This window comes from Neolamprologus brichardi, chromosome 11 (assembly GCF_056152115.1).
Source record: "Neolamprologus brichardi isolate AB-2024 chromosome 11, ASM5615211v1, whole genome shotgun sequence".
Taxonomy (NCBI): Eukaryota; Metazoa; Chordata; class Actinopteri; order Cichliformes; family Cichlidae; genus Neolamprologus; species Neolamprologus brichardi.
Window position 1 is genome coordinate 18,708,848 of NC_142114.1, and position 21,391 is coordinate 18,730,238.

The following is a 21,391-nucleotide window of genomic DNA, read 5'->3' on the forward strand; positions in this document are numbered from 1 at the left end:
ACAATGAAGTAGGCAGTCCTCTTTGTACTGTGTTGCATTTTGCTTTTTTAAATATTTACAACACTAAAATACTGCGTAAACTTCATGTCCATGTCACTTACTGTGTATGACTGTCTTTGCTTGCTTGACCTCTTTGCAAAGGAATCCTGATACCGTTGTTGACTGAAGCCCAAGGGTACATTTGGCTCATGTTGGCCATAACTTTTAAGCAATGTGAAGGGAGCGTGGCGTGACTCCAGCTCTTGATGACTAAAAGAGAGTGCAAGATATTTTTTTCCGTTGACTCTAGAGCTGTGGTATTACATGCAGATTTCTGTTTTTGCGACATAATGATTTTGCATAAAGGACTCATGGTCATGCCTCAACAGGCATGGTTCTGATATTTAGGAGGGCAAATGTGCAAGCCATGAAAGGGAGTGTGTTCAGATTTCAAGAATCGCTGCACTCTGGGAGAGACAATGACCCGTGAAACTGTCGCTATCCGGATTTAGCTCTAATAAGGAGTTCATGAACAGACCCTGCTATATTTAGAGTTCACTTTCTCTCATTTATCTGGACTTTTAGGTGTGAAATTCTTCTTGATTTGGAAGCAAAGCAAATATTTGATCTGATAGAGCGTCAGCACTTTAAGGTAAGCGCTTTACCTAACAACAAGAGTTTGTCAATCAAATAACCTTGCACAGAGACCATTGTTTAGGCATGCAGACATACAGGTAATTGACAGCTCTGAATAGGTGTGGGCTTTCCTTGTGTACTTAACAGAAATGGGAGTTAAAGGTGTAACCATAGAGAGTATGAGAGGGAGGGGTGAAGTGGAGGTACAGGCAGAGGGAGAGTCACAGAGGGTGGAACTGACAGAGGGGGGCGAGGCTCTCAGGAAAAGGGAAATGAAGGAGTAAGCAAGATTGTGCCTGCAAACAGACTCACTCTCACAGAGTGCAGCTAACATTTCCAGCGGACAGACATGGTTGCAGAGAAACTGGAGGAGGAAACAAGGAGCGAGTGAGGAAAACAACAAGCCATCAGCAGCCAACCTTGGCCACATTATCTTTCTCATCTATATACGGAAATCACTCGGTAATTTATAAGCCTCTCACTCTGTGTGTGTGTGTGTGTGTGAGTGAGAGGAGGGGGGGGGATCTGCTAAGCTCACCACCATCATGCTGTGTCCTGCTGCTGTCAGTGCAGCTGCTGCGGCTGTCTGCCTGCTGGCAGTGCTGGGCCTAGGCCTGTCTCTCCCAGCTGAGGACAACTCAGAGGCAGACTTCACCCTCTGCAGCAACTGCTTCTACAGACAGACGCCTCCTCGGGGATCCTCTGCAGGGCCGCTGCTGCGCCCACGCTGCCACAGGCTGCCGGGAGGGCAGACGTTTGCCACTCTGTCCAGACCGACCTGTGACACAGCTGTCTACTCTGCCTTCCATCTCCTCCAGGGATGGACTGAGAGGGAGGGAGAGGAGGGGAGAGAACCTGTGGTAAGAGTACATCTATCACATTTCTTAAAGTAGAAGTGCTTAGTTTTAAAAGATTAAGTTATAAGTAAAGAAATGTGGTGGAAAGTAACTAAGTACATTGTGAGTGGTAACCACTCAATTTTCTAATAAAGAAAATGAAATAAAAAACGCAGAAAGTGGAGCCCTAAAAAAAATTGGTGGCGTGTCCAAGGTGTGCCCTACCACCTCCCCTGTGACAGCTGGGATACGCTCTAGCCCAACCGTGACCCTGAATTGGATAAGCAGAAGAAAACGCAAGGCTGGATTTGATGGCCACCCCTTAAGAGGGGCCTGTAATGACTATTAACTCTTTGCAGTTGAAGTTTAGTTCAAAAATTTCATCTCTAAAAAACTTTAAGGTGTTTACATCTGAATACTAGCTCAGTACTGAAATAGATACCGTTAATTAATATTTCACAGAAAAAATAAATAAATTTGTAAAACAGGACGTTACTTCTCTACTCCTACAGAGAAATGTCAAATCATCATCGGTATAGAAAACATGATTCATAGGAACATTTATGTACAGAATGCATTCTTACATATTACATATGTCTCACATATTGTTATTTAATAGTCAAACTAAATGAATGTTTTTATATCTAAATTTGAGCTGACACACTGGAATTAATCAAACATAACATTCGACCACTAAAATACATTTTTCTCTTCAGGAAAGCAAGTAAATAACTGCAATTTGGCATCAAAAATAATAACATGTTTCTATCTTTTATCTGCTTTTTTGCAAAACAGTAAACTAGAGAATTTATGAATAACAACAATAATGATATTTTAGCATTTAGGAAACATAAGAAATTATTTTCATAATTACAATGCTGTTAATTTAGGGCAGCTGTGGCATGAACATTATATTGGTTGGTGATCTAATAACTTTGTTAAGAACTCTACTTGGAATACTACATTCCAGACAATGGAAATAATCTGGGATAATAATAAATAAGAAATAGTAGTATAAGAATAAGAATTACAGGTGTCTGGGGATAGCTAAAGATTTTTAATGCAGAGCCTTTGAATAATACAAGTGTATATATAAAATAAAACACCTATTTTTCAAACATTCAGCTCTCAGGCCAAACAAAAAGTTTTTTTTAATTAGGAAAGGAGTCTGATTATTTTTTCCACATTAAAAATCATTTGAAAATGGAGCTTAAAGAAAATGCAAACAATATAAATTTAAAAGATGGATTGGATCTTTATCACACTCATAATTATCAACATTGAACAGCTGGTCACACAGAAACAGGAATCAGAGATGTTTCTGTTATTGTTGTGTCCTTATATGGGAACATTTAAAAATCAGAGTGCATAGATTGAAGAGTTTGATGGACTCTTTCTTAAACTGCTGGTTTTGGTTCTTTTTCTGCCAGACAGAGCAGGAAGAAGACATTAAAGTGGCAGCACCAGCTCTTCTCAGAGGAGGTGTGGATCCATCTCATTCTGTCTCGCCCACAGACTCCCCTTTTCACCACTGGGATTCAACAGTCACAACACTGGTCCAGTCAAGCGTGTCTCCCCAGTGCAGCACTGTAGGGGGTGATCTCTACATCCTTACTGGAACGGGAGGACTCGGGGCTGCTGAGGATGGAGACAAGGAGTGTCAGACGAAGCCGCTGTGGTCTGCGGCGTGCTGTGCTGTCCCGCAGGGGAAGGGTGGCTTCAGCATTGGGTTAATCAGAGAGACGCAGGAAGGGGTGAGGCAAGTGAGCGTGAAGGAGCTGGAAGACATGCTAGGATTGGCAGAAATGTTCTCTGAAGGCTGCGGAGGAGGAGATGGGAAAAGTGTCGGAGTTGGTCTCCACAGTGAGGGACTTCCTGGAAATACAGATGTGCAGACAGAGATTCTGGAAAGCCGAGAGGAGTCGATAACTAAAGAACAGGCAGCTAATTCTCAGTCAGGGAAAGCTGATGGTGCTGACGCCATGCAGGAGACTTCAGCAGATGCAGCAACTTCTGAGAGCAGCAGTAATGAACAGGGTGATGTGACACGTTCAGGAGCTGTCAGGTCAGACTCCGACTCCTCAGCTGAACATGAAACTGCTGAAGAGACGGACACAAACTCCACCAGCACTCTGGTCTCCATCCTCTCCACCACCTTCTCCATCTTCAAATTTCCTCTGCGTCCTGTATTCTCTACAATCACACAACTACCTGGACAGGTAGCTCTAATAGCTCTCTAATAGCTCTAATATGTAAACATCCAAAAATATACTATACAAAATATGAATATAAACATAATTTAAACTGAGTTGCGCCTCTCACCATAGTAACAGTTATTTTCTCTGTAAAAGATGTGCAGATATTAAGAGGTTCAGACTCAAAGATGTTTTCTGGGAGTATATCATACACTTCCATAGAGTCGAGTCTATATTAAGGGAAAGGTGCAATACTGGGTCCACTTCCCCATAAAGCATTACTGAGACTTCATGGATTACCTCGCCACACCCTAGTTTGTAAGAACATCATTGTTAACATCTTCATGATTTTGGCAGACCTCTCAGATCCACATTCCAGACACGTGTGTAACACATGTGTGACAATTGTTTTCACAGTCTGGCTAATGCTCCCCGAGACTCTCTAATTTCACTAGTTACAAGCAATCCTTGAGAATTAAAATATATTATGACTTTATATTCATTAAACAGTACAATGACCTGTGGTTCTAATTAATGTTTTCAATAGGAAAATAAAACCATTACAAATCATTAGAAATAGACGATTTTTGTTTCTACATTTGAGCCTCGGGTTAATAAAACTGTCTCAAGAGTTTGTGTTATGTATTAACCTGTTATGTATTAACATATTCAGGTTCAGAGTTAAATAATAAATCATCTCATTCCAGTCTGCTCCGTCCGTAGACTGGAATGAGGTGTGGTGTACAGGTGGAGTTAATTCTAGGTGTAGTACATTGCCTCAAGGCTTTCTGTCTTTTTGTTGTTTATACTTCCTGCAGTCACACTGTGAAGTCGACTCACTATTCTTATCTGCGTTCAGGTCACCTATGTTCTCCAGGAAGACCTCGGAGTTCTCTCTACCCTGCCTGGAGAGACCTTCACCCTGTTCCATCTTCTGACCTCTGACCTCCTCTCCTGGATGGGCACAGCAGGAGAAATGCTGCTAGGTATTGGGGAGACCTGCTTCTGTAGTGTTTATTACTGCACCTCCTCTATGATGGGGGAACTGCTGAGCAGCTGCCACATTGGGGTCACTGGTCTGGGCACCCTAGCTGGAGACACGGTGGGGGTATTTGGTGATGCTTTGGATAATGCTTGGTCGGTGACCAAGTTCTTTGGAGGGCGGCTGTGGGAGCACAGTGAGGGTTATGTGGGAACAGTGATGTCAGAGATGGGAGGTCAAGCACAAGCTGTAGGAGGAGGTTTTGGGAGACTGGTATGGAGAAGTGGGAAGGGAGTGGTCAATGTGTTCAGGCTGGGTGGAGGGGTTATATTTGGAATGGTTGATGTAGTCTTTGGGGGTGTAAGAGAGGCCTTTGGGCAGGAGTCGAATGAAGAATGAAAGAAAAAAATAAGACTCAAGATGACACCTTTAATAAACTTTTTTTCCCTGAAGTTTCAGTTTTGGTTTGTAAATTTCTTCCAGATATGAACGTGTGAAAAACTAATTAAAGATGATGTAATTTGATATGCCTTAGTTGTTACAGATGGTTTGCTGGATTTATTTTTGAAGTAAAATAGTGATGGAGTAAATTTCCCTGCATTTCTTACACTGTAGATCTTACAATTCACTGTGGAAAACTGGCTGCCAAATAGTCTGCTGTACTTGAGAGCTTAACCAACTGTGATTTGAATAACACTGTGCACACTCTGCTGTTGGATGTAATTACTCAAGACAACTTGTGTGATAACTGTCACATCTGTAAATCTGAATAAAAGAGTATGCTGGGTTACTAACATGACATGCACCATTTCCTTGAATTCCCTTAATTGAATATTCTTGTTTCCTTCTTCCAGTAGTACAATTTGACACATATATGTATATTTACCCAGTTACCCAGTCATATTATACTTCTACTGCAAACTGTATTTTTAGACAGTAAAAAATGACAGAATTTTAGAGATTAAACCATGATGATGTTGGTAATACGTTTTTACCAGTTCAGTAAACTGCTGCTTTATTATACTATTATACTATATTTATTATACTGCGTTATTTATACTAATTGACGATGAAAGCAAAACTAATATATAACCTAACCTGCAAGATGACTCTCTACCACAGATAAATTTTTATTATCGAGGGCACATGAGATATAAAACATTTGGTATGCCTATTTGCATGCAAATATATTGTTTTGGTGTAATATATATATCAACAGACATTGTAGTGATTGAGTATAACAGTCCAAATAGCAACATCTGGAGGAAGGAGAGCGAAACAATAGAGTACCAGGGGCTAAAGGTGGAAGGTAAGTGTGTCAATGTATTTAAATTTGAATATGTGTGTGTGTGTAATTAAATTCAGTTTTTTAAAAAAAATAAATACTTGCTTATTATCATTTTCTTACAATTACCTGATTTGATGTAATAGTTATGTACTACAACTAGTACTAATAATAATAATCACTATCAACTGCTTTTAAATTGCTTTTATTAGCAGTTTTAACAGCTTTAATAAGACTTTTTAAATGCAGGTCCTTTAATTTTTAATTTAATAGCTTTACACAGTGGCGTTGCTAATCTAATCTAATCTAATCTAATAACCGATCGCTGATTAAAATACCTTCAGTGGTAGTTGTTGCTGATCTGTTCTCGTCAATGGGTTGTAGATAACATGACTTCCGTTTTGTGCCGGAAGCGACGGCTGAAACCCGGAACTCGTCGTTGCAGTTTCATTGCATCAGACGGGCATTCATGTGACTGTGTGTGTGTGCTAACTGAGCTGACTTCTCTGTCTGTTTCATTCAAAGGTACGCATGACTCTCTTTAAAACATTTTAATAGCAAGCCGCAGGTCTCTTAGACGCTTACTTTCTGGTGAATTTAAAGTTGTGGCAGCTTGAATAAAGGTTTATTAAAGTTCACGGTGGAGCTGCTGAAGAAAAACTTCTTTCAGTTTGACTCGTTGGCTTAAGCTAACTAGCTTGCTTGCATGAGTTTTCATCAGTTTGACAGGTGCCACGGCTCAGAGCTGCAGAAAGTGAAACAAAGAGCTAACGGGCTAGCATATCTATCCTTTTTAAAGCGAATCTGATACCCACTGTGACATGCTTAAAGCTGATTTTATTAAATATGTTTAAAACAGTTTGCTTTAAAAAAAAACTTGACACACCTTCTGGACATGCCCTTTGAGTGGCATGAAGTTTGGCATAACAGTGTTTCTGCCAGCAAACACACCCATCCAGTCTGATAAGGAAATGCTCAATTACAGCAACAAAATGAATGTTTCTCTCTTACTTCATGCAACCTGAATGTGTCTTTACCAGAGATGACCACTCTCTACGTGTCTCCTCACCCTGATGACTTCAGGAGCCTTCTGGCTCTCTTAGCTGCAGAATATGGACCGTCCTCCCGGCCGCAGATCATCACAGAGGACCCTCCTGCATCTCTGAACGCCCGCTCCAGACCAGCCCTGGTGCTGGCCGCTGCTGGGGATGGTGAGTCTCTAGTGAGCGGGGCCACTGCTGTGTCATGGTACTTAGCCTTTCAGGGAAAGAGGGCTGGTCTGGATGCCAAGCAGCAAAGCCAGGTGTGGCAGTGGCTCAGCTTTGCAGACAATGAGCTCACCCCAGTGTCGTGTGCTGTGGTCTTCCCTCTGATGGGGGTGACAGGAGTGGATAAGAAGGTATTTAAAAGCTTCCTTGGACCTGAACGTATGTCTGATTTGTTCATGTAAAAATGTATTCTCCTACTCTTTGTGCATTCTCAGCTCCAGCAGAGTTCCCGTGCAGAGCTGATGCGTGTTCTTAAGGTTCTCGATCAGGCTTTGGCACCAAGAACCTACCTGGTGGGAGAGAGCATTACCCTGGCTGATATGGCTGTAGCTACAGCTGTTTTACTCCCCTTCAAATATGTATGTGTGCTGCGCCACACTTTCTGTCTAACAGGTTTTTCTGCATAGCTTCTGAACAGATAAGCTTTATTATGCTTTTATAAATACTCAGGCATTGGAGCCATCAGACAGGAAGGCTGTAACGAATGTTACCAGATGGTTCACGACCTGCATTAATCAGCCACAGTTCCTGAAGGTACTGGGGGAGATCGTTCTTTGTGAAAAGATGGTCCCAGTCACACCAAAAACAAATGCTGCTACAAATGCTGTTAATGGCAGTCCTGCTGCTGACTCTCCCGGCGCTCCAGCAAACGGTTAGGAACTTCAACGAATCACTTGATAAGTATTAGCAGAATGTAATGTACAGTATTTCATGCCATTGTGATGTTTCCTCTCTCAGGCCCACCGAAGACGGAGGCCCAGCTGAAGAAAGAAGCAAAGAAGAGAGAAAAGCTTGAAAAATTCCAACAGAAGAAAGAAATGGAAGCAAAGAAAAAGACACAGCCGCCATCTGAGGTATAAATACCCAACATGTACAAAGAGAAATTCATTTGTGAAGTTTTGAAAATCGCAAATATCCATGGTAAATCATCTGTTCTTATGTAGTGCTTTTCTACTCTACTTGAAAGTGAAAGTGATTTATATAACATATTCAATTCATACAAGCACTTTCTTGTTTTTTTATTTTTAGTCCTGCTGTGTTCTGTCAAAATTATGATCTCAATGCACTGTGATCAGCTGTATAAATTCTCCATAGACTGCTCTTGTTCAGAGCTTATCTGTTTATTTCTTCATTTCTGTTCATGCCATTTCAGTTATTACATTGTATGTGGTGTACAGTATGACAATGTCTAAGGCAGGATATGGGGGAAAAGGGGGAGGAGGGTGATATGGGAAGACATCATAAAAGGACAAAGTACAATTTATCGCTAACCGCCTCACCTGTAAGAAAAACAAATGTACAGAACACAAAAATTTGAAAATGAAAATTCGAAAGGGTGACCCTGAGCTAGCCATCTGAATTGTAGTTGATAGTGACACAGTCACTGAAGACATTACTATTTCAATGTCTCTCATCTTTTTTTTCTTCTGCTTTTTTTTTTTCCTCAGAAAAAGACCAAGCCTGAGAAGAAGGAATTGGGAGTGATTACATATAACATGACCACCCCTGCTGGAGAAAAAAAAGGTGAGTGTTCACTATGCTTGAGTTGATTTGTGTACTGTAAGCACATTGCATGTAACTTAGTGTTCCAGGGAAGCTTCCCTTGAGCTTGCACTTTGAAGTTACCCTATCTCAGTGACCACAACCTGTAAAGCGGATGCCACACCTAAGTTTCAAGCTGTTTAATTTAAACAGAAAATAAAACAGAGGAAATGGCCTGGCAAAAGAAAGCAAAAAAGTGGAACAAATTAGGGTCAGTGGGCTGTAGGACCAAGAGCTTCTCTCCCTAAACTAATGAGGTAAAAAAGTAAACCAACAAATAAAACTGCAAAAAGACAGTCTACCAGTACTTCCATCTTACAAGAAAAAGAAAGAAGGAAGTGGAGATCTGAAGATGCTGTAGAGCTGCTTGGTCTGGTAGAACAAGGTCCTTTAGTTAGAGGCAGAACAGTCATTAATGACTGGACCTGATAAAGAGGGAATTGACGAGCAAAGTAGGAGAGTAGGGCAGGAAAGGGGAAACAACACTGACAGGTCTGTTGGCAGCAAGACTGTAATATCTGTCAATAAAGGCAGGAAGTAAAACTGGATAAAATAGTCCTTCCTGCTGTCTGGGCACGAGGTCCACGTTAATGGTACCACTATTTTCCGGAGAATTGATTGATCAGTGGGTGGTAGTTTTGTACCAATTGACCCCCTCTCTTGAACTTAACTTCCTTTATAACAAGATGGATCTGCAGCAGACGTTACCATGGTGATGCGCCATCCCATCACAAGTTAACCACTGTCATTACCCAGAAAATCCAGGTTTAACCCTAAAGTTGCCTCAGTAAGCACCAAATCCTGCTTTGTAGCTCAGGCTTGTGGTCACTCCACAGTTTTTAGTTTTTAGATAAATGTGGACATTTCACCAAGTAGGTGCTGTGTAAAATAAAAGACACATAGGATAGACAACCACAGTATTCTTTAGATTTAGGGGAACAGATTCTAGGCTTCAGGATTTGATATTCGTATGTATGCTAGAAAGCTTAACATCCAAGTGTCTTCACACTTCTCATCGTATATTATGTGTGTATTATTGTGCTTTGTTGACCTTCACGTTTAGTCCTTCTGGGTTTTGCAGCTTTTTTTATTCATTAGAGGTTTATTATTCCACTGAGTGATGACGTATTTTAAAAAAGTGCACCTTCGCTTCAGGCTGTGATATTAGTAGTTTTTTCAGCATTTCACTTGAGTGAGCTCCAGATGCTTTACTCAACCTTTTCCTCACCTTTGCTGCCAGATGTTGTTAGTCCACTTCCTGACTCCTACAGTCCTCAGTATGTGGAGGCTGCCTGGTATCCGTGGTGGGAGAAGCAGGGCTTCTTCAAGCCTGAGTATGGGGTAAGTCCTCAGATATTATAAAAATGGTCCTGAATTAGATTTTTAATTGATAATTTTAGCTTCAAATAACCTGTCTGTCACTATATTCTGTAGAGGAAGAGTATCAGTGAGGAAAATGCTAAGGGCATCTTCATGATGTGCATCCCTCCACCTAATGTGACAGGATCACTTCACCTGGGTCACGCCCTCACCAACGCCATCCAAGACTGTCTGACCAGATGGTAATTTAATAAACTATAATTCTTTTGTTAACTGATGAAATTTCTCTCTGCTAATATGTTTGAGCTAATCTCCCATCCGGTCTGTGCAGGCACAGGATGCGAGGTGAGACCACCCTGTGGAACCCGGGCTGTGACCACGCTGGCATTGCGACCCAGGTGGTGGTGGAGAAAAAGCTGATGAGGGAGAAGGGCATGAGCCGTCATGACTTGGGCAGGGAAAACTTTATCCGGGAAGTCTGGAAATGGAAGAATGAGTGAGTAAAAAAAGTAGCAGGAAAAGTGACAGTTTAAACATTCTTAAATAGGAAAAAACACCACAATATTTCTTTTTATCCCTTGTAGGAAGGGAGACCGAATCTACCATCAGCTGAAGAAACTGGGCTCTTCCCTGGACTGGGACAGAGCTTGCTTCACTATGGATTCTGTAAGGTTTCTAAAATCTTTGAAGTGTGGGACATTTTGTGTTCAATAATAGTTAAAAAATAAAATTTTTCTGTTTACCTGGGCTCCTCTAGAAACTTTCCTATGCCGTCCAAGAGGCCTTTATCCGCATGCACGATGAGGGAGTGATCTACAGGAGCAAGAGGCTGGTCAACTGGTCCTGTACACTAAACTCTGCCATCTCTGACATAGAGGCAAGTCACTCTGCGTTAAGCAGTGTGTCTCATTTTCGGGACCTTTTTTCACCCCAAGACAACTGCAAGTGGGAGGAATATTGATACACTGAGATATTTTCCACAGCAACATTAGATCAATACAGGGACAACAAATATTGATGTTTAATGAAATATTTAAAATACTTTTGGAATGATATGAACAGCGGTGCTCAGGGTGCACCACACCCTGAGGTAATGTTAGCCGAGAAAACGTAGATTAAATCGGCTGAACCAAAGAAAACCATCCGTAAACTGACAAAATTACCTCCTAATTCAAGACAAGCTAAAAGCTCAGTCACACAAATAAAAATGTGACACATCTACAAATAAATTGGTGGCTACCTGGAGGTTAAATTGAATTATTTCACATTCTGGCAGATTTCAACTTGTGATGACTAAATGGTTGCCAAGAGGTTGAGGGTGTTGCACAACCATATTTGATCGCAAGCTAATTGCACAGGTGGTCTGATAGGAGGCGAGCTTTGTGTAAACAGTTGCAGTCTGACTTGGACTGGCTGCAATTTACAGTTGAAAAAAGGGTCATAAATTACAATAAATATTACTTTAACATTCAACATATCGATAAATGTTGGAAGTCACACTAATATCCTATTGTGAGTTAAGTATTGTGATGTTGCATTGGGGGGTGTCTGGCGTGTCCCACCTCTAGCCGCAGTGGTACTCATACTAGGATGGACATTCACAGACAAGTATATAAAGAATATAAATGGAGCTGTCTCACATGCATCTTGTGGATTTGCTAAGCTCATTGAAACATGATTATATTGTTATTATATTGAACTCCCCCATGAACAGTTACTCTGAGGAAAAAAATCTACCAAATCTGGTACACTCTGCTCAAATCAAACTTAGGCCAAACAAATGATACCACCCCAACTTAATAGGGGGATCAATATTAACTAACCAGGCGGAAAGAGGTTTAGTGAGAATTAACAAAGTTATCGAGTATGGGTTAAAGGTTTTACTGTTTTGCAAAAAAAATAAAATAGGACTGCAAGGAAGATGCTCTCCTGGAGGTTTTTCAACTTGGACTCAGACAAAAAAAGGTTACAGAACAAAAAAAATAACAGTCAGGAACATGAAAGCCCTTCTAGGTGCAGTTAATCTTTCACACCAGGCAACACGCAACCCTAAAAGCTAACAAACAAGGAGGAGGCACAAAGCAGACTGCCCAGTTTTTGAAATGGCTGTCGTGAATTACTCTGTTGTGGATGAAACGGAGGAAAACAGGCTGGTGAATAGTAACAGGGGTCTGCACTGACTTGTCAGAACAAATTAGTAACCACACATAAGAGTGAGTCCGGCGATCTGCGGCTGTGACAAAGAGGAAACTTCAAAGCTGCTCTTTTGTGAAACTATATGATATATGTTAAGGACCAGCAGCACTGGTCCAGATACATCACATAGAGCCCAAAGACACCATCAGCATGCCTTTACATGCAGGAGTTGTACACAGACCTGACCTCACTCATTTCACTCTATAATTTCACATTTATTGGCTCTTTAGCCCTTGAAAGTCTACTACCTTTTAACCCTTGAAGCTCTTTCCTGAGCTGAGCAGGTTCTGTGATATTTCACGCCTGCTTATAGAACAAAATGACTGGCTCTGCATCAGAAGATAGTGAGGATGGTCTCCACCTATGCAGCTACTTGGTTGCCAAACTACATCTTTATTGATATATGAGGTGTCAGACTAATTGTTAAGGGTACTAGGAAGGTTGTCAAATGTTGTCTTCATGGGGAAAAGAGATAAAAGTTCACCCATCTGAAGTCCTGATTAGTAAAGTTAATGAACAGTATTAACAGGAGATGAAGTTTGTTACTGTTGCTCCATTTCTAAACTACAGTTTAATATTAGTCTGAGTGTATGGATGTTTATTCCATAGCCAGATATTGGATGTGGCGTCTCTTAATGATCAAATTAACCATCATAATACAGTACAAGTGTTATGGTATGATATCCCTGAGCTCGTGCATTTCATGGCATTAGATGTGCTTTCCAAATATGGTAAATGTGGCGTGAGCACTGCAGCTCGTTCTCATAATGATGTGAGAATGTCTTAATGAAGCCGTGAGGAACATTAGCATAAAACTGAATCACATCTCGATGATAGAGTTGCGTTCTTTTAACAGACTGATGAAGCAATGTTACATTAGGTAATGTCACCCACTGATTACTAGGACTGGATATCAGCACAAACCTTTAGATTATCTACAGAATTATGTCTGAAGTATTGAAAAAAGACTTTTGGATTCTTTGTACTACTTACTGTGATGAGATATTGTATCTTTACTTTGTGTAATGTGGTAATTCATGCAAGTTCCTGCTCGTGTGAATACAAAATGAAACACTTTTGCATTTAAGGGCTCTTGCTTATTTTGTTAGGCTTTTTTGTATAAATGTGTGACTGCATGAACAGAATAAATACCCTGAAAAAGGCTCCACTGATAACCCTGTTATTAGGCTGTAATGGTAACAGAGCCATTTTGGCAGTGCCAGGCATTGTGTCCCCTCTTGATTAAATGTATTTTTTGGCTTTCAGGTGGATAAAAAGGAGCTCGCTGGCAGGACTCTTTTGCCTGTGCCTGGTTACAAGGAGAAAATTGAGTTTGGGGTCTTGGTGTCTTTTGCCTACAAGGTGGATGGATCTGGTATGTAAATTTATGGAAAGCAAAAAATGTTAACAAAGACACTTTGTGCTGCTGTTACGATACAGGTCTCCTTGTTTTTTCTCTGTCCTTCAGATGAGGAGGTGATCGTGGCCACGACTCGTATTGAGACTATGCTTGGAGACACCGCAGTAGCTGTTCACCCTGCCGACGCCAGATATCAGCATCTGAAAGGAAAAATGGTTCTTCATCCTTTCTGTGACCGCAAGATGCCCATAGTCTTTGATGACTTTGTGGACATGAGCTTTGGAACAGGTAGGCCTGGGGTACAGAAAAAAGATGTCATAGCTGCAGGTCTACAGTGTGCCGAGAATAAGTAATCATAACAAGTCGTTAAGCCCAGCCACTTGCCTCATTACAATTGTTCTTTTTTTTTCTTTTTTCCCTTGTTCTCTGCTTGGCCTGTCTCTCTGCACCATTTTCTGTTCAGGCGCTGTCAAAATCACCCCGGCTCATGACCATAATGACTACGAGGTTGGAGAGAGACACAATCTGGCCTTCATCAACATCTTGGATGAAAATGGCCTGCTCATTAACGTGCCTCCTCCCTTCTTGGTATAGTGTCTCATTATCGTCCTTCTCCCCTGCAGTGTGTGACACTAAAGTCATGCTTTCTCATAGTTTGCTTCATGAGGCTATCTTATTTTTCAGAATTCTTTATTTTTAACTCGTCCTTCCCTCCCCAGGGCATGAAGCGTTTTGAGGCCAGGAAAGCAGTGCTTCAGGCTCTCAAAGACAGAGGCCAGTTTAAAGAGATCAAAGACAACCCTATGGTTGTCCCAGTTTGCAGGTAAAATTTGTGCACAAGCTGGACATGGGTTGTTTTTGTTGGAGCTTCCTTTATCTGTATTCCTTTAATCCCCATTGTGCGTGTTCCCTATCAGCCGTTCCAAGGACATTGTGGAGCCGCTGCTGAAGCCCCAGTGGTATGTAGACTGCAGAGATATGGGCAAGGAGGCTGCTGATGCTGTCAGAGAAGGCAGGCTCAAAATCATCCCTGACCACCATCTCAAAACATGGTTCAACTGGCTGGACAACATTAAGTAAATACTGCTTCCTGATTGTTTATTTTTTAGTTTTAAGCTTTTCGTTTAAGCATTTTGACACTTTCGGTTTCTGCGGTTTTAGGCATTTAAACAGAAATCTTGAGAAAAGGTGTCAATTTCAGTGTAGGAAATATTAACTTTACTGCAGTTGGGCTACAATTGGAAGTCTTTTTGTTATCAGTTAATTGGCAGAATATTTCCTTGGCTATTTGATTAATATGTTATTTAAAACAGATGAAATTTTCTCAGAAACAAGCTTGTTTAAGCCCGAAGATATTTGATTTCTCATCACACAGGAAAAAAGGAAATCAGTTAATAGAAAGTGATGAGCCAGAACCGGAGAAAGTTTAATTAAAAAAAGAATATATTACATTATCAATTATTAAAATTGATGCCAGTTAATTTTCTGCCATCGCCTCACCTATTAGTGAACAAATTGGTTCAGGACTAGAAAGGAGATGATTATCAGAAAGTGTGCACAGAGTTCATTTTCACATCCGTCTCTCTGTCTTCTTTTTCAGGGATTGGTGTATCTCTCGGCAGCTGTGGTGGGGTCACCGTATTCCCGCTTACTTCATCACTGTCAACGATCCGTCTGTGAAACCAGGAGAGGTAAGATGACTTCTCTTTCTGTTGTCAAGGTCTAGAGGACTTCAGATGACAGATAAAAGCTGCATCCGTATCGTGCATGTCATTGTCTGTTTCCCTGATTTATTTCTTCTTCTGTTCTTTTGCCTGCAGGACATGGACGGTCATTACTGGGTGAGTGGGAGATCAGAGGAAGAGGCCAGGGAGAAGGCGGCGAAACGCTTTAATGTGTCTGCCGACAAAATTACCCTCAGACAGGGTGAGATTTAGCTGTTTTTAATTTTCTTTTCCGTAGTACAATTATTGTAAAGTTTATCTAATAACTTCATAATGCGCCAACACACACATTCGCCTAATTTAATTAATTCTACGCCATATTCATGCAGATTAGATAACTTTTGCTCCTGTGTTTCAGATGAGGACGTTCTGGACACTTGGTTCTCGTCTGGCATTTTCCCCTTTTCTATCTTCGGCTGGCCTAATGAGGTAAAACACTGAGGTTAAATGACTTTCTTTCTGCTGACACAGAGGGCACATTGTTTCAGTAGACTGAAAGAATACCTTAAGCAGAATAGAAAAGAGAAACATGGAAATGTTAATACCTGATATCTGGTTTCATAGTATAAAAGAAAAAAACCTAAAATATTAGTCATTCGGTGTTTTTCCCATTGTGTTTGTTGTCGTTGGTTCTAGAATGAGGACCTGCAGGTGTTTTACCCCGGCACCTTGTTGGAGACGGGCCATGACATCCTGTTCTTCTGGGTTGCCCGCATGGTGATGATGGGTCTCAAACTGACAGGCAAGCTGCCCTTCAAAGAGGTGAGACCAATCACCCACGACACTGACACAGCAGGATGTGATATTTGTACTACATGACTCACTGATGTTTTCGTTTCATTTGTCAGGTTTATCTGCATGCAGTGGTACGTGATGCTCACGGAAGGAAGATGAGCAAGTCTCTGGGCAACGTTATCGACCCTCTAGACGTCATTACAGGGATCTCCCTGGAGGTAAAGCCTAATCAGCCTTTAATCCACGCTCAGATACACACAAACACTTAGGCAAACATAAATATACATACTCTTCTCTCCCATCTGTTTGGGTTGTCTTTTACATAGTCACCATGCTCTTATGGGTCCCTTGAGGCCCTTACTCTTATATAAGCTTTATTAAGCACCTCTTTCTGCTTCCAACAAGCTTTTATTGAGTCCATCAATCTCTTCACCAGCTGCGGGGAAATTGTTCAGTCAGATGAAACGGACCTGTCCTCTAGAGGGCACTGAAGGACTTGTAAACTAAGCTTAACCCTGAATGTTTTCCCTCTGAAGGTCCTTTCCTCCCTGGCCAGTTTAAACATCAGGCAGTCGAAGGAGGTCTCATATTCTGAAGATGAAAAGAGAAAATTGTTGAAAACATCTCTCGTCCTCTTACTCTCCATCCTCTAGGGTCTTCATGCCCAGCTGATGGACAGCAACTTGGATCCTGTGGAGGTGGAGAGAGCGCAGCAGGGCCAGAAGTCAGACTACCCAAATGGCATCCCAGAGTGTGGCACAGATGCTCTCCGGTTTGCTCTGTGTGCTTACACCAGCCAAGGTGAACTTTTTACGTCTTCCTTGTTTGTCCTCTTTTTTTTTTCTTCCTAGATTCCTTGTAATGACCAGTGTTTGAAATTCACTAATATACATTAATTACAAACCATCTCTGTCAATCAGAAGTAGACATTCATGAGTGTTTCAGGTAAATGAATCCCTTTATGCCTGAAAATGACTTTGGTGTAGATCTGCACCTTTTCTTTCATCAGACCAATGCTATAGTACCCACAGCTATGGCCACTAATGCCATTTTCACTCATGATAATTCTTCGAGCAGATAGAAAACCACATTTTAACAAGTATAACAAGTATACAGCTTGATTTCCACTGGAGTCGTTCTTTGGTATTTACTGAAATCTTCATTTCTGAATCTCGCAGGTAGGGATATCAACCTGGATGTCAACCGCATCCTGGGCTACCGTCACTTCTGCAACAAACTGTGGAATGCTGTGAAGTTTGCCATGAAGACTCTAGGAGACAACTTTGTACCCTCAGAGAAAGTCCAGGTGAGACCAAGGGAACAGATGAAGGATACAGAACATAAGCAAAGACTGTTCCATGCTTATTGATATTCCTCGAGTTACATGCGTAACACATTTTGACCAATCTCTGTTTAAAAAACAAAAAACAAAACAGTGTTTGTTTGGGGGCTTAGTTTGCCATGATTTGTATTCGTAGATTTGCACACATTGACATTTGGGACATACCTGGTACGGGGTTGTGTTGCCTGAATCTAAAGATCTCTCTTTTTCTTTTTCTTTTTTACACTTCTGTCGATCCTCTCAGTTATCTGGAGAGGAGAGCGTATCTGACAGGTGGATTCTGTCCAGGCTGAGCGCCGCTGTTACACTCTGTGACGCCGGCTTCAAGGCCTACGACTTCCCGACCATCACCACCGCCATCTACAACTTCTGGCTGTACGAGCTCTGTGACATCTACCTGGTAAGGATCTTGTAGGCGACTGAGCAGCCCAGAGTCTCATGAAAGTTTCACTTCCTCCTTATCTTTTCCTTTCTCTCTTCTTGTTTTCCAGGAAAGTGTGAAACCAGTATTCAGTAAAGCAGAGGAAGACAGCACGAGCCAGAGACAAGCCCTGGTGTGCAGACAGACCCTTTACACCTGTCTAGAGGTTGGTCTACGCCTGCTGTCTCCCTTGATGCCCTTCGTCACTGAGGAGCTCTATCAGAGGTTACCACGAAGAAAACCTCAGAGCGATCCTCCCAGCATCTGCGTCACATCATATCCCACCACCGAAGAGGTGAGAAAAAGAGGGGGGGGGCAGCTTGTGCTGAATCTAACTGATGCTCAAATAGCCTTAAAAAGTTTTTTTGTGGAGAGTGCTGTTTTGTGGTTTTTTGCAATTACATTTTTTTCCCTGTGATTTGTTGTAGTTCTGCTGGAACAGTGAGGAGGTGGACCGCGACATGGAGTTCATAATGACCATTGTCAAGACAATCCGATCGCTCAGGGCTGACTACAATCTAACCAAGACCAGAGCTGACTGTAAGACACACAAAATAAATTCTAAAAGTGATGCTAAAAATAATTTTTAGTTCATATTTCATCTATTTTCATGTGGAAATTAACCAGCATGTCTGTTCAATGCTGTACTTACAGTTGGAAATTAGCTCAATTCAGCATGTTCACACAAGCCTGCCAGCTTCACATGGAAATCTTTTTGCACACTGCTCAGAAAGATTAAGGGAACACTTGACCTTACAGTCCCAGTTAAGCTTCTGGGATATTAATCTGTCCAGTTAGGAAGCACAAACCATTTAGAATTCACTTCACAATGGTTTGGTGCAGATGAAAGTGACAACAGGTGGACTGGAGAGGCAACAAAGACAGAGAAAGTTGGGAGTAGGGGTGGTGACCACAGAAAACTTTGCCCTCCTGGTTGAGTTTCCTGTAGTTCGGCTTTTTGTTTGTATCCTTGTCACTGCTGGTAGCTCGAGTCGGTATCTGAAGCCCGTTGAGTCCTGTTCATCCAGGGCGGTACATTCATACGTGTTATCACAAGATTAGCTGTCTTTCCCCACCACAGTCTCAACAGTGTGGAGGTGATACCTGGGGATACTAGCAGAGCTGGCTCTTATGCTATCTGTTCTTCTCTGTGGGACAAGGAGCACTGCCAGAGCCCTTACAGAATGACCTCCAGCAGGCTACTTACATCCTCGTTTCAGATCAAACTGTTAGAAACAAAATATGTGAGGACCTGGCGACATTCACCTGATCTGGCAATCTGATTTGTGCTCACAGATCAGCTCCGTGCAGCTTGATTGGAGTTTGCCAGAGAGCACCAGAACTGGCAGGTCCACTACTGGCGCCCTGTTCTCTCCACAGATGAAAGCAGGTTCATACTGAGCACGTGACAAGCATGAAATAGTCTGGAGATGCTGTGGCAAATGTTATTCTGCCTGCAACATCATCTGTGAAGAGAATGGGATGCCAGTGGCAAGCCTGCCAGTTCTGGTTTTCCTAGGAGAATGCCAGTTGAGCTGCATGGTGCTTGGCTGTGAGCACAGATCCCACTTGTCACCCTCGTAGAGTCTGATTCTGACTGTTTGGTTAGAAACATGCGCTTGAATAACCTGCTGGAGGTCATTCTGTCTCTGCTGCACAATGGACCAGATACCGATCCTGCTGCCAAGTTGCCCAGCTCTCCTCATGTCCCCTGGTGTCTGTCTGAGAGACACCGCAAATCTTCTTGTATGGATGTGGCCATCCTGGAGCTGGACTCACTGAGTAACCTGAGTGGGATGTAGACAGTGACTCATGCAACCAGCAGCAAGTAAAATCAGGAGGGATAGAGCGAGAGCAATGGTCTGTGGCCGTCACCTGTGAAAACCATTTCATTTCCAGAGGTTGTCTTGTTGTTGCTTCTCCAGCAACTTTCATTTGCACCAAAGCAGGTGAACATGATTCTGTATGGCTTATAATTTCTGACTGGACAGATTGATGCCACTTAAATTTTAGGGATATTATGTTATACTGGGATGATCGAGTGTTCCCTTATTTTATTTTTTTGAGCGGTCTATTTTTATTCCATTATAGTTTTGAATCTGATGGCAGTAATGCTGCGTTTTATGACAAGCAATGATTTAAAGATCTAAAGAGGGGAGCAACTGTAGTGACAGATCGAGTGGACTATAGCAAGAGTTTGGCATGAAACACACGAAGACTTTAGAAGTCTCCAAGAAAAGTTTCTGATTCTCTAAAGAAGTAAACTTACTATTAAAAGGAAGGATTAGAGTCTAACAAGCAGTTTTCAGCTACTTTACATATTTTCCAACCTCTCCTACTTTATAGTTCAACTTTGGTATACAGATATTGGAAAATATGTTAAAGCATTTACATACCATATGTTGTTATTATAAAATATGCTTCATTAAAATGAATTATACTGCACACCAGTATGTAGAGGATGTGTATGCACTGAATCAGAGTTATAGCTCATCAGGAATACACTGTTCTGATGCTCGAAACCTTTACCATCTGTATTTTCCTCTCTTAGGCTACCTCCAGTGCATAGACTCTGCAACCGTGTCCCTGGTGCAGAAATACAGTCTGCAGATCCAGACCTTGTCTTATTCTCAGGCCGTCATCCCTCTGACAGCCAACCAGCCTGTCCCAGAAGGCTGTGCTGTGGCTATCGCTTCTGACAGATGTACTGTCAACCTTATGCTCAAGGTGAGGGCCAGTATAATCTGCCCTGTTCTGTTTGTATCCTTCCATCTGTCTGTTATATCAGGTGTGTGTTTCTAAGTGTGTATTTTAGACCCCTTGTACTATGAATGGACTAGTGTTTTACATGTAGGTTTTCTTTTTTTCAAGTTTAAATTAGGTGAATTCCCCTGTGAATAGCCTGATAGATATGTATTTATACTATCAGGGATGCCATTTTTAAATTTGCTCCACCTGAATGGCAGTTCAGTGTTTTGTTTTGTTTTTTTTAGTTTCTCCATTACAGAGCAAAAATAACAGGATCACAAGTTTTAGCTGCGATTCCCATTTTCACTTCTTTTTTCCCCCCCACAGGGTCTCATTGACGTGGAGAAGGAAGTGGCTAAGCTGATGACGAAGAAAGGTGATTTGGAGAAACAGATGGAGAAACTGAGAGAGAAGATGGGGAAGAATGACTACAAGGAGAAGGTGCCGGTGAAGGTGCAGGAGCAGGATGCTGAGAAGGTGGGAAAAGGAAATTGACTCGCCAGGATTCTCAGGATGTAAGAATTCCTTGTAAATAAGAAACTTCCTCTCTCTCCACAGCTACGACAGAGCCAGATTGAGCTTGAGAAGGTGAAAGAAGCCATGGACAACTTCAGGAAAATGATTTAATTCCTATTTAGCTTTATGTAAAATCTGCTTTTTTTTCATGTCACATTAATTTTCTTTTCTTTTTTTCCCAAATGTGAATAATGGACAATACTCAATAAAACTCTTGTTCCAGACAGCGGTCTTCAGGGATGTGAAGCAATCTATTAATCTAACTCGCTTGTAAATCTGTAAAGTGTTGAGCAGTCGTATCAAATA

The 21,391-nt window shown here is 41.6% G+C and overlaps 2 protein-coding genes across 2 annotated transcripts; both read left to right on the forward strand.

The window, feature by feature from the left end:
* The first annotated feature begins 857 nt into the window (after positions 1-857).
* Positions 858-5,427, forward strand: si:ch73-54f23.2 (uncharacterized). The gene is made up of 3 exons (XM_006802823.3): positions 858-1,475; positions 2,882-3,670; positions 4,506-5,427. The coding sequence occupies exons 1-3, from the start codon at positions 1,161-1,163 to the stop codon at positions 5,025-5,027; spliced, it is 1,626 nt and encodes a 541-aa protein (XP_006802886.2). The 5' UTR covers positions 858-1,160; the 3' UTR covers positions 5,028-5,427.
* An 875-nt stretch (positions 5,428-6,302) lies between these two features.
* vars1 (valyl-tRNA synthetase 1) lies at positions 6,303-21,309 on the forward strand. Its single transcript, XM_006802822.3, has 29 exons — positions 6,303-6,438; positions 6,954-7,312; positions 7,397-7,540; positions 7,632-7,833; positions 7,920-8,035; positions 8,630-8,705; positions 9,964-10,064; positions 10,158-10,285; positions 10,375-10,539; positions 10,628-10,709; positions 10,801-10,920; positions 13,506-13,614; positions 13,708-13,887; positions 14,063-14,187; positions 14,319-14,422; positions 14,517-14,675; positions 15,200-15,290; positions 15,420-15,525; positions 15,682-15,752; positions 15,960-16,085; positions 16,172-16,276; positions 16,712-16,859; positions 17,237-17,364; positions 17,645-17,800; positions 17,892-18,116; positions 18,250-18,361; positions 20,373-20,548; positions 20,897-21,046; positions 21,128-21,309. Exons 1-29 carry the CDS (start codon positions 6,303-6,305, stop codon positions 21,194-21,196), a joined length of 3,969 nt encoding a protein of 1,322 aa, XP_006802885.3. The 3' UTR covers positions 21,197-21,309.
* The last annotated feature ends 82 nt before the right edge of the window (positions 21,310-21,391 follow it).